The sequence below is a fragment of the Carcharhinus amblyrhynchos genome, chromosome 17 (assembly GCF_965287045.1).
Source record: "Carcharhinus amblyrhynchos chromosome 17, sCarAmb.v2.hapA, whole genome shotgun sequence".
NCBI lineage: Eukaryota > Metazoa > Chordata > Chondrichthyes > Carcharhiniformes > Carcharhinidae > Carcharhinus > Carcharhinus amblyrhynchos.
In genome coordinates this window covers 24,670,812-24,684,634 of record NC_137340.1, presented here as the reverse complement: position 1 = coordinate 24,684,634, position 13,823 = coordinate 24,670,812, and the positions used below count along the sequence as shown (strand labels likewise).

Below are 13,823 nucleotides of genomic sequence, written 5' to 3'. Positions count from 1 at the left end.
ATCTTAGTAGTACTCAGCAGCAAGGAGAAAAGGGAGCAACAGAGACAGAGGATGAGATTGTCTTAAGATGGGAAAAGTGACTGAGTGAACAGCCCTCTTGATAACTGTTGGCAATGGGGAATAAAAAGGAAGGAATGTGGCAGGGAGAATTTCAGTAAAGAGAATTTGTTGTTATCCAGAAACCAAGTTTTCATCAGGTTATAATGTCAATACAATCATCTATAATAAGGTCATAGTGTCAAGGTCCTTGTTTGTCAGTGAATCATCATTCAAAAGGGGTGTGCAGAGAGAGGCAATAATTGTTGATCTGTCAACAAAGGCCTCAGTACCAGCAGTGGATGTGCAGGACAGGAAGGAGGTAGACATGGTTAACCAACTGGAAATTGGGATGAGAAAGCAGGGGAAAACAGGAGAATGGGGGAGTACAGATGGCTACTCCTCTAAGGAGTCAGTGACACGTGCCTGGACAGACTTTTCAAACCTAATGAACCTCATCACACCTGCATCTGCTGACAGCAAGCACAAACTGGCTTGAACAATACCTCCACAAAGTTTGTCAGCATTGAATTTTAGCACATCTAACAGCATCTGTGGAGAGATAATAGAGCCAACGTTTCAACATTGGCTTTATTCTCTCTCCACAGATGCTGTCAGATGTGCTGAAATTTTGCAGTATTTTCTGTTTTTGTTTCAGATGCCAGCATCCACAAAATTTTGCTTTTATATTACAGTCTGTGTCAAACATTTGTTTATCTTTGACCACTTGGGTGCTTATACAGTCCCCAAAGCCTGGTGTAGGATCAGCAGGAGGAAGAAATCCATCCCCTTTGGAGGGTCCATGGAATTTCAAGGATAGAGCTGTCAATGCTGGAATTTCCTGTTAGAATTCCTTCGATGTTCTTCCTACGTTCAGAAACATCAATTTAAAGGTACATCCAATACAGAAAACAGTTCAGCACTATTTATTAGATTGAGTTCTATCATTTCATGAGCGTGTTTGTTATTTTTTGAATGCAACTTCCCCTTTCCTTTTTCAGACTTTGTGAATAGTGCCTGTCTATGGCAGCAGAGGTTTAACCAAGTGCTTTGGTTTCCTCTCAGTCTTTGCGCAAATTAGGTGGATTGGTCATGCTAAATTGCCCCTTAGTGTCCCAAGACATGTAGGGTCAGGGTACATTAACAGGATAAATGTGCAGGATTACAAGGAATAGACTGGGGAGGAGGGCCTGGGTAAAACACTGTCAAGAGTCAGTGCAGACTCAATTGGGCTGAATGGCCTCCTTCTGCACTGTAGGGTTCTATGAGAAATGTGGGTTTCCAGCAACTTCTGATGCTGAATTTTTTTTAATGAAGTGCAACTTTTCACTCTGAAAGATGTGACTATGGATAGGTAAGTATTTGAATCTGATGCCTCGGGGGAGGAGTGGGGTACATCCAACAGGTGGCACATTGGTTAGTATTGCTACCGCACAGCACTGTGGACCAGAGTTCAATTCCAGTGTTGGGTGGCTGTGCACAGTTTGCATACTCTCCCCAACTGTCTGGGTTTCCTCCGGGTGTTCTGGTTTCCTTCCATAGATACGCAGGTTGGGTGGATTGGCCATGTTAAATTACCTCTTAGCGGCGTGGTAAATGTGCAGGGTTACAGGAGTAGGCTGGAGGAACATAGGCCTGGATAAGACATTCAGTCGAGAATTGGTGTAGACTCAATGGCTTCCTTTCGCACTGCAGGAACTGAACTGAGAAATGAGTGTATCTAGCAGTTTCTGATGCTGCACCTTCTTTAGAAAGATAACTTCTCACTGTGAAAGGAGGTGACTTGGGTTCAGTGAGTATCTGAAACTCAGGGGCAGAGTGGTGGGTTAACTCCAGTGGGTGGCACAGTGGTTAGCACTGCTGCCTCACAGCACCACAGAGTTGGGCTCACTGTGTGGAGTTTGCACGTTCTCCCCATGTCTGCTTGGGTTTTCTCCCACACAAAGACATATTAGGTGGATTGGCTATGCTAAAATTTCCCCTTCATGTCCCAAAACGTGTAGGTTAGGGTGAATTAGCCATGGTAAATGTGTGGTGTTAGAGATGGCAGGGGGTGCATTTATTTGCCTTCCATCTCTTCCCTCCCTCTTCCGCCCGACCGAGCCAGGGAGGGAGCCCGTTCTTTTTGAGACGCTAATCCACACTCTATCTTTCCCAAATGTGAGTGGGTGTTGTTTATATCCGTCTCTCCGTGCCGGTGGGCAAGATCTCTGCGGAACGTCATTCCCACCCCTAACTTCGTCTACAGATACTTATTTTGCCCGTTTTATTGTGTTTCCATGTCCTTTCCTCTGCTAACTCCACCGTCCGCCCTTTCAGTTTCCTACACGGTGAGTAAAACGTACTGCATGTTTTTGGACAGAAAGTTTGGGTATGACACTCTATCGAGAGCCAGTACAGACTCGATTGGCTGAATGGCCTCACTACACAATAGCGATTCTATAAGCTTAAGAAACGTGAGGTTTCCATGCAATTTCTGATGCTGGATTACTTTAAAAAACATTAAGTGCAACTTTTCACTCTAAGAGAGGCAACTGCGAATAGGCGAGTATCTGAATCTGCACTCACTGAAACCCGCTCCATCCGATTTCAAACGCACCGCAACAACAACAGCTCCCACAATCCCACCCCTCCGGCCAGCGCAAGCGCAATGCCTGCGTGTCAGGTTTTTAAGCCGATTGGTCCCGAACAAGAACGTCAGCGGACCATCAGCCAATTGGGTCATTTGGCGCCAGAATTCAAACGGCTTTTTTTAAAACCGGCAGGAAAGGCGCGCGGCGCCCTGGGGGATTTAAAATTTAACCGTTAGAGTTGGGAAAGCAGGGGAGGAGGGAGGGGGGAAGAAATTAAGAAAATACTCCATTTATTCGGTAGTGGCTGACATTTTTTTTTCCTTCAGTCTAATATTTCGGTGAAGGTATTAGTCCTCTCCGGGCACTGCCGGGGTAGGGTGCGGCTGCGGGCTGACGGTTGGGGTGTGAGGGCCGGTGATAACTGTCAGACGCGCAGAGGAAGCGAGAGCTGAGGGGAGGGTTTGGCGGAGCTCTGCGATCGCCCAGTACACTCCAGCCAGGGGGAGAAATTAAATATCGATTTAACATCCCAGCCGAATGGACATTTAAAACTTGGTCTAACAGGTGAGTTGCAGTCAGCGAAAGATGTGTTCTGAGAGGGAAACGTGGGAGGTGGACCCGCAGTCTTTGCAGGCGGGGTGTTCATCGGGATTGCAACGTTTTATATACGGGTTTTATGCATGTCTGCATTTTATTTTAAATTTCTGCTCGTTGTCGAGTTGATTTATGGTTGTCATATGTATTAGTGTAGCGTGAAAAGTATTGTTTCTGCAGCGTCTCTTCCCCCTTGTGTTCGAAATGCTTCAATTCCCTCGCCCACTGTTAGGGTTGGAAAGTGAACTTCTGTCCCTCGAGGGGGTTTCGGTGTAAGGAGCTGCCGACATCCTTCTGTAATTTGTTTTTTTTTAAACGTATTCCCCATGTAATTTGACATTATTTACATTCTCTATTTCTCACCCCCATTTACAACATGGCGTTTTATTTTACCGTTTTTCTTTTAAATAATAGTGATCCGCCAAGTATTTGTAAAATATTACAGGAAACCGCGAGGTGAGGCGGCTGAACATGCCGTTCTCTTAGATTTATTTACTTGCCCCCCACCCCCCCAACACGGCCGAGCCAAGGAGGGAGTCCTCTCTTTTCGAAATGCTAATCCGCACTCTATCTTTCCCAAATGTGAGTGGGTGTCGTTTATATCCCACCTCGCCCGTGACAGTGGGCAAGATCTCTGGGGAATACCATTCCCACTCTTATCTTTATCTACAGTTGCTTATTTTGCCTGTTTTTGTGTTTTCGTGCCCTTTCCTCTGCTAACTCCACCGTCCACCCTTTCAGTTTCCTGCTCGGTAAGTAAAATGGGTATCAGGGAACTGCATGTTTTTGTCTTGTCAGTGCTAAATTAGAGTACAACGGTGCTGTCTGTGATTTGTTTTGACCCTGCAACACCTGGATAACGTTTTTGATGGGTGAAGATTAAATGGAATACAAATCCCAAGTGGATAACAGGCATGAGTAAAGAAGACCCTACTCGTGCTAAAAGAAATGGCTCGTACAGAAATGTGGAGATGCCGGCGTTGGACTGGGGTAAACACAGTAAGAAATCTCTCAACGCTAGGTTAAATGTTTATTTGGTAACAAACACCGCTAGCTTTCGGGGCTTTTCCCCTTCGTCAGGTGAGTGGGGATCACAGTGGCGTTTGCTACCAAATAAACCCGTTGGACTTTAACTTGGTGTTGTGAGACTTCTTACTGTCGTACAGAAATGCCACGTACGTAAATGGTTACCCAAAAGTTGTTTGCTATTAGCTCAGTTTCGCCCGCCTCTTGTCTCAGCTCGTGCACCGCCCAAAACGCCCACTCGTACCTGTTCAAGGTTTGACTATTCTGATATCAACTCCCTCTGTAAACCTGAATTCATTCTGACGTGCTTAAAGTCCTGTTTGCCTCTGTGCTCGCTAACTGACGTTAATGCCTAGGGAAGCAGCATCAAATAAAAAAAATTCTTACCTGTTTTCAAATTCTTCCAAAGTCCTGTTCTTACTCCTTTTGCCACTTTCTCCAGCCATTGAACTCTCCCAGAACTCACCTTTCCAAAAAGGCCTCTTGGACATTTCATTTTTTTCTCCCAGCGATATAGGTGTGCTGTCTGGCCCAAAGACCCGGAATTTTCCTTTTAAATCTCTGCTTCTAAAAGACAGAATTTACCTCTTTGACCAAAATTTTGGCCACCGGTCCTTATCTCAATATTTTACACGGCCAAATGTTTAATACTGCATAGATTTATGCTGTTAAAAGTGATATATAAATTCCATTGACTGTGTGTAAAATTGTCCAATTTAGTACTGCCACACTTTCATGAATACTGCAATTAATCCATATTTTCCTGACTTCTTTGTTATATTACTTTGTCAATTCATTGTGTTCCTTCAACAAGGAGTTGGTTAAGAAAGATAGATAACAGTGAGAAAAATCAGTTTGTGGCGACTCAAAAGATACTTTGGCTAAATCCAATAGAAAAGTTTAAATTACTCAAGTATCATGTGGGTTGATTGAATGAACTTATGATAGCTGAGTGGAATCTTGTGCACTTCCCAAGAGCGTCAGAACTACCACAAGGACTGTGAGGATGCTATTAATAAGCAGATCAATCTGGAACTCTATTCCTCCTATGTTTACCTCTCCATGGTGAGCTTTGTTTTTTTTTTAAGAAACTCTTAGCATTTTTAAATAACCTGTTGGTCTGTGTGCAATGAAAGCATTAGTTTTATAAAAAATCTAATGTAGTGCAACTTATTTTATGGTCAGCAATAAACCCTGAGTTTGGTGGGGCGCTCTACTTTAAAAATGCTGCTTGATTGAGGAATCTGGTATCAAGTCAGGAGGCCACTTTGCCCTTGCTGTTGATGTCTTCCCCCTTCTATCTTCACTCACCAGTGCCTGGGTCCCTCTTCCTGGGCCTCAGGCGAATGAAGTACTGTTAGCAGCCACCACCTCCCCCATGGTACTGCTTGGTACAGAAGAGCTGCTAGCCTCTGATTGTCTGGCAGTTCTTTGGCATGCAGAACTTGTGCCTATGGGTCCATTATCCCAGGTTAGAGCTACTGCTGGCCTGTCAAGTACGACCGTCCTGAAAGGTGACACAGATGTGAGGGTCTAGCTGGTGGGAGTGGCTGCAGTTGTTTCCACAAGATTTTGCCCTTTTGGTAAATGTGGTTATTTGTTAGACTTATTGACAGCAAAGTGGTAAGACAACCTACTTTTTTCCCCTGATTTATTTATTTCAAAGATAACAGTTGTGAATACTAGGTAAACTGTACCTACTGTCATCAAGCATTTGCTGTATTTTAAATCATGGGATGTGGGCATCACTGGCAGAACCAATATTTATTGCTTGTGCACCATTGACTCTTGGCGCTCCTGGAACTGGAAAAATTAATCAGTTAGTCAAAATTAGAGCTCATGATATGGGGGGCGTAACGTACTAGTGTGGATAGAGGATTGGTTAGCGAACTAGAAGTAGGGCACAGAGTGGCAAAATGTAATTCATGGAGTGCTACAAGAATCACATTAAAGCTCAACTACTTGCAAAATCTGTATCAATAATTTAGATTGAAACCCAATGTATGGTGCTAAATTTACTGATAACAAAGACCAGCAGGGGAATAACTTGCGACGAGGATGTAAGGAGTCTGCAGAATGGACAAAAATGGATTTAAGTGAGTGGGCAAAATTTTGATATATAATGTCGGAAAATGAATTTGTTGACTTTGGCAAGAAGAATAGAACAGCAGCATGTTATTTAAATAGTGAGCGATTGCAGAACTTTGCAGTACAGAGGGATCTGCATGTCCATATACATGAACCAGGGCAATGTAGTATGCATGTACAGCAAGTGACTGGAAAGGCAAATAAAATGTTGCTTATTGTAAGACAAATGAAACGTAAAAGGGATGTTTTGCATTCAAAGCCGTGTGGCAAATGTTCACTTGACTAATTCCTGGGATGAAAGGATTGCCTTGAGAAAAGGTTGCAAATGTATTCATTGGAGTTTAAAAGAATGAGAAGTGATCTTATTGAAACAAAAAGATCTTGAGGGGACCTGACAGAGTGGACGTTGCAAGGATGTGTCCTCTTGTGGGGGAGATTAGAACTCGGGGATACAGTGTAAAAATAAGGTCTTCCATTTAAGAGGAGAAATCATTTCTGAAGTTCATTAATTATGGAATTATTTCTCAGCAGCGGAGGCAGGCTCATTGAATACATTTTAAGACTGAGTTAGATTTTTGATTAACAAGGGTTTCAAAGGGTATAGGGGTAGATGGGAAAATGGTGTTGCGGTCACAATCGCTTTATTGAACAGTGGAGCAGGCTTGAGTGACCAAATGGCCAACCCCTACTTCTAATTCATGTTTGCGTGACTACACTTCTTTACATCTTGCCTCTGTTGCATCTGTTCTGATGATGCTACCTTCCAAATGCTGCTTCTGCCATGTTTTCCTCTTTCCTCACCTGAGGATTCCTTTCCCTGTCTGTGGTTGATGGCCCTAATCTGTGTCCAACCAATTGCCCACACTTCATGTCCTTGCCCCTTCCCCATTTCCCCAGAGCTGTGCTAGTATTCCACTTGTCTTCACTTTCACTCTACCAGCCCCCACACTAAGGACCATTCCCCACCATTTCTGCTACCATCAAACACACTTTCCCTTTCCAACACTGTCAGTATTCCAAAAGGACAGATCCCTCCACAGCACCCTGATTCACTCATTTATCACCCCCAACGCGTCTTTCATGGTCCCACAGGCCATCATAAGAGGTGTAACACCTGTGCTTTTACCTCTTCTTTCTTCACTGTTCCAGGCCCCAAACACTTCAAGTGAAGCACCAATTTACTTGTATTCCTTTAAATTAGATATACTGTATTTTCTGCTCACCATGTGGTCTCTTTTGTGAAGATCAAACGCAGATTGGGTGACTTTTTTTCAGACAACTTCTGCTCAGTTCTCAAGCATGATCATGATATTTCAGTTGCTTGCCATTTTATTTGACTACCTTGCTTGCACACATATTTCTGCCCTCAGACTGCTGCAATGTTCCAGTGAATTCAAAGTAAACTTGAGCAGGAACTGTTCTTCCAATTAGACAATTTACAGCCTTTTGCACCCAACATTTGAATTAAACAACTTAAGATCAGGAAGCCAAAAGAGAAAATGATGGAAAATCTCAGCAAGTCTGCCAGCATCTGTAAGGAGAAAAGAATTGACGTTTGTCAAAGCTTTGATTTTTTTTATTTAATCTCTCCCACCTTCTATTTATCCGTGACTTCCCCTACCTGGCCCTTGTTATTATTTCAGATTTCCAGATCAGCAATATTTTTATCCTATTTTGCTTTTATTTGTGTGGTCCAGTTGAGGTTTTTCCTCAATGGTAAATGTAGAAACAGAAAATCAAAGCAGGAGTATGCCATTCAGCCCTTAAAACTGGCTCTGTCATTCAGCCCTTAAAACTGGCTCCACGTTCATTATGGTCATGGCTGATCAACTCGTTAGCCTGATCCCGCCTTCCTCCCCATCTCCTTTCCCCTTCACCCCAAGAGCTGTATCTAACTCCTTTAAAACATACAATATTTTGGCTTCAATTCCTTCCTGTGGTAGGGAATTCCTCAAGCTTACCATTCTCTGGGTGAAAACATTCCTCCTCATCTCAGTCCTAAAAAATTTATCTTGTATCCTTAGATTATGATGCCCCCACCATTGAGAACACCCATCCTGTATCTATCCTGTGTAGTCCTATTAGAACTTTATAGGTTTCTATGAGATCCCCCCTCATTCCTCTAAACACCAGCAAATATAATCCTAACAGCCTTGATCTCTCCTCTTGGATCAGTCCCACTGTCCCAGAAATTGATCTGGGAAACCTTTTCTGCACTCCATCTATGGCAAGAACAACCTTCCAAAATTAGACGTGATTTCTAGGTGTGGTTTCACCAAGGCTTTGTATAATTGCAGCAACATATCCCTGTTCCTGTACTCGAATCCTCTCGCTATGAAGCCCAACATACCATTTGCCTTCTTTGCTGCCTGCTGCACCTGCATGTTTACTTTTAAATGACTGGTATGAGGACACCAAGCTCTCGTTGCACATTCCCCTCTCTTAATTTATAGCCATTCAGATAATCTGTCTTGTTTTTGAAACCAAAGTGGATGACCTCACATTTATCCACATTATACTGCATCTGTGATGGATTTGCAGACTCACTCCATTTGTCTAAATCATACTGAAGCATCTCTGCATCCCCCTTGCCATTCACCCCCACCCCCTGACAACTTAGTGTAATCTGCAAAGTTGGAGATATTACATTTAATTCCCTCATCTAAATTAATGTATGTTGCAAACTGCTGAAACCCTACCACTGACCCCTGATAGTCACTGTCTGCCATTTGGAAAATTACTTGTTTATTCCTACTTTTTGTTTCCTGTCTGCCAACCAGTTTTCTTTCTATCTTTGTACACTATCACCTCCCCACCACCAATCGTATGTGTGTTAATTTTGAGATGATCTTTTATGTAGGACTTTGTTGAAAGCCTTCTGGAAGTTTAAATAAAACACATCCACTGGCTCCCCCTCATCAAGATTGAGACCCAATGTATGGTGCTAAATTCACTAATGTATGGTGCTAAAAAGACTGATAACAAAGACCCTCTGAATGTGAAGTGGGGGTATATGGTTAGACAATCTTGTTAGAGTTGACCACAGCTGAGCACCTGCCATGAATGCTATTTATAATTATTGGCCCCAATCTGAATGTTCAGTTCTTGCTGCATGTGGGTATGGACTACTTGGTTGTTTATGCTAAACTTACCTTGCCTATTTTGTTGTTGGAATTATAAATGTGCAATAAAAATTCTGCTCTTACGTCATTGGAATAAAGAAACATAATTAGTTTTGCATCTTTGTGGATTGCTGCTCAGGCCCTGGACTTTCTACATTCAAACTAAAAGAAGCGTATCAGCTGTTTAGTTACTTCTGTTGCCTCAATCTTCCAAATACAAGTATATTTTCTGAGGGCCACATCTCCTAACCTATGATGTTTGGGGGATGTCCAAAAATTGTTCAGTTAATTGTTTTGTGCTGTATACCTACACTGTAAGAAATTTCACTAATGTTGCCAGGACATATTTCAGGCTGGTGTTTAACTTTCAGTATCATCAATCACCATGTAGTTTATTTAATGTTCATCTGAATTTCAGGTGCATTATAATTTCAATGTATCTTTTAAAATAACTCGGACAAAAGATGGCTGCTATCAGCAATTTTTTTTCAGGACTTGGACCGGATTTGAAATCCATGCAGTTTGGTGACAATTTGTGCTGCAATCTTAAGTGGTTAAGATTGTTGCATCTTTCTATATTACTATGCTTAAGGGAATGTGAGGATTTCATTTTTCTATTTCAGGAAAAACATGTAGTTTACTTTTGACGTAGTCATACAAGGTAATATGTGCATGTATTGCTGATATCACTGAACAGTTATGTTTTGAACACTTTGGGAAAAGTGTTGTTTAAAATAACGAGTATCTAAGTATTTCCCTATTCAAATTTTCACGATTGAATTCCTCTGTTTGCAGGTAAGAAGTTGTGTTTGAAAATGCCGCTCTATGGTAAAATTATAGTTATCAAGCGTACTGGAGCAGATGGATATAATTTTCCTTTGACATCATCTTCATGTTTGTTTGGAAGGTAAGGGTTATGTCCTGCATCTATGTTTCCAAACATAACTGACCTACAAATAAATAAATGTTCTTATTTAATCTGTGATTTGGTATCTTTAGGAAAACTGACTGTGACATCCGTATCCAATTGCCTCATGTTTCGAAAGAACATTGTAAGCTTGAAGTGAATGAAAATAATGAGGTAATTTTTAATATTTTAGTTATTTGGCTTTAATTCTTCAGTGTAGAGCTTCCCACCTACATTTTAGACATGTTACTTTTTGCTTTACAGGTAATTTTAACTAATTTGAGCGAAGTGAATCGAACACATTTGAATGGCAAAGTTGTTCTTCATTCTGAACGTCTAAAGCATCGTGATGTGTTCACCATTATTGATCGATCTTTCAGGTAAGAGGATCCAAATAAAACTCAACCTTTTTGTTTTAATAGTTTATATCATTGATAGGAAGGTAACACTGACGTTCCATTGTTTATTTTGTAAAGTATTGTCAATAATGAAATATTTAAATGTTTACTAATTATTTCTTGCTATGTTATCAAGTTATCCTGTCCAGCTATCAACAAGGATCAGCTTCTGGGCTTGGTCAAGTATATATTGCTGCAGATCTTCCATATTTCATGTATCAATGTTAAAGCTTCATCTGGTCACAGGTGACTGAGTCTCATTTTAGAACCTGTTACCAAACAATTTTTCCATTGTTGATTCTAACTTTAAAATGGATGCCAGTGTTCAGATTTAAAAAAAAGTGAAATGCTTTGTTTATTTCTTTGGAAAATGTACAGAAGAGGATATGTTAGTAGGAAATGAAATGTATCCTCAGTCGATGAAAAGCTCAGTATGGAGGTGTCAAAAAAAATTTCATAGCTGATGCTTGATATTCAATGCCATTAGACAGATGTGGCATTGCAAAAATGACAATTGTGGTGAGACTGAAATTATTGTACAAGTGAAGGGGTTTTTAATTCAAAAATATAATGAGCTTCATGAATAAAATTCCATAAGTAAAAGGCAATTCTAAAGAAAACACGGCTTATACAAAACTATATTTACCAAAAAATCTTTTAAGTATAATTTTTGCCATTTGTGGTGATATACAAGGTTGGCTTCTTTCCCCACCAGAGTTTCTTGAGGGGAAAGTATCTTTTTGAGTACATCTATCGCAAATAATGGCTGCCATTACTGTCTATAGGCCACCTCTCCCTCTAGCAGAACAGGAGTGGATCTCAGGGATCAAAGTCAAAGCACCTTCCAAAGCTTATTTACAACCTATTGCTTTGGTCTCATCATCTGTGGTTAGATTAAAAAAGTTAAAGATGGTATTAAGTTTAAAGAAAGCATATATTCGAAGCTGAGTGGCAGGCTAGAAGATTGGACAGAATATAAATACATCAATGATTGAGGAGGAGGGAAGAACTCCTACAGAAGCAAGCTAGATAGTAATGTAAAGACAGGTAGTAAGAGCTTCTGGGACAATTTCCCCATCAAAGGGGACCAGCTTCAATCCTTGCTGTCAGTGGGCAGATCAGGGTCAGGGGTGATGCCAGCCTGGCACTGCCCACTGGGCACCTGGGGGAAGTGTCTGCTGTGCATTTTGCATTAGAGATTGATGGGGTTGGGAGGAAAGAGGTGATTGGGGCTGCCCATGGGGAGAGTGGGTTGAGCTGCACATGGGGTTGGGGGACAGTGCACATGCATCTCTTCTCCCCACACACCAGAATCATGTTTCATTAAACAAAGCTTGCCCAAAGAAGGCAGCAAAAGCTCTCATATTCCTGCCCATTGGGCACTTAGTTTTCTATTTTTAAATAAGACAAGAGTTAGCAAAGTGAGCATTGGTCTTGTAGAAAGTGCATCTGCAGAATTGATAATGGGGAAAACAGGGTATGGCACATTAATTAAAGAGTTATTTTGAACCAGTCTTCACTATAGAGGATACAAACATCATCCGAGCTGACAAATCCCTTGGTCTAGATAAATGTCACCGGATAACTCTTGAAGTAAGTGGCTGATGAGAGAAATGATGCATTGGTTTTAATTTTCCAAAATTCCCTAGATTTGGGGAAGGTTCCATTAGATTGGAAGATAACAAATGTAACTCCTTTCATTCAAAAAGGAAGCAAGGCAGAAAGCAGAAAACTACAGATCAGTTACTCTGACGTCTGTCATAAGGAAACCAATAACAAATTTACTGGAGTTTTTGATTGGTCGTCTCCTTATTTAAGAAAATATGTGAATCATTAGAAGCTGTTCGGACTAGACTAATCCCAGGAATGGGCAAGTTATCTTATGAGAAAAGATTGGAGAGGTTAGGTTTGTACCCATTAGAGTTTACAAGAGTAAGAGGTGACTGACAGGTTTGATGTGTAGTGGATGTTTTCCCTTATCAGAATCTAGAACCAGGTGTCACTGTTTAAAAATAAGGGGTCTCTCATTTAAGACAGAGATGAGTAGAAACTGTTTCTCCAGAGTCTTTGGAATTCTTCCTTAAAAGGCAGTGGAAGCAGAATCTTCAAATATTTTTAAGGTGGGATTAGGGAACCAGATCAGAAATCCTGTATGTTATAAGACCATAAAATATAGGAGTAGAATTAGGCCATTCAGCTCATTGAGTCTGATCTGTCATTGAATCATGGCTGACACGTTTCTCAACTCCATTCTCCTGCTTTTTCCCCATAACCTTTGATCCCTTTACCAATCAAGAACCTATCTATCTGTCTTTACAATCAATGGTCAGGCCTCCACAGCCCTCTGTGGCAATAAATTCTAGAGATTCACCATCTCTGGCTGAAGAAATTCCTCCTCAATCAGTTCTAAAGTGTCGTCCCTTTTTGCAGAAGTTATGCACTCGGATCCTAGTATCTTACTAATGGATTCACCTTTCCCACATTCACTCTATCTATCTTCTGTTATTCTGTAAGTTTCAGTGAGATCCGCCTCATCCTTCTAATTTCCATGAAGTCCTCAGGCGCTTCTCATTCCTGGGATCATTTTTGTGAACCTCCTCTGGACCGTCTCCAAGGCCAGCACATCTTTCCTTCGGTACGGGATCCAAAATTGCTCACAATATCCTAAATGTGGTCTCACCGGAGCCTTTTAAAACCTTAGCAGTACGTTTCTGCTTTTGTATTCTAATCTTCTCCAAATGAATGGGAACATTGCATTTGTTTACCTAATTATCAAGTTAATCTTAAGAAAATCCTTAACCAGGATTCCCAAGTCCCTTTACGTTTCCGATTTCTGAATTCTCTCCCCGTTTAGAAATTAGTCTGTACTTCTATTCTGCCTGCCACTGTGCATAGCCTCACACTTCCCCATGTTACATTCCATCTGCCACTTTTTGCCCACTCTACTAACCTGTCCAAGTCCTTTGGCAATTCCCCACCTCTTCAATGCTACCTGTCTCTCTGCCTATCTTTGTATCATCTGTAAACGTAGCCACAATGCTCTCAGTTCTTTCATCTAGAACAATGATATGTAAATGAA

At 41.4% G+C, this 13,823-nt stretch overlaps 1 protein-coding gene across 1 annotated transcript in view; it reads left to right on the top strand.

The window, feature by feature from the left end:
- Positions 1-2,925: 2,925 nt before the first annotated feature.
- The window catches only part of mki67 (marker of proliferation Ki-67), a 46,179-nt gene continuing 35,281 nt past the window's right edge, over positions 2,926-13,823 (top strand). Inside the window, exons 1-4 of the mRNA XM_080205627.1 lie at positions 2,926-3,173; positions 10,235-10,346; positions 10,439-10,520; positions 10,611-10,726. Coding sequence (XP_080061753.1) covers positions 10,255-10,346; positions 10,439-10,520; positions 10,611-10,726 — 290 coding nt within the window. The 5' untranslated portion in view covers positions 2,926-3,173; positions 10,235-10,254. The remainder of the gene's footprint in view (positions 3,174-10,234; positions 10,347-10,438; positions 10,521-10,610; positions 10,727-13,823) is intronic.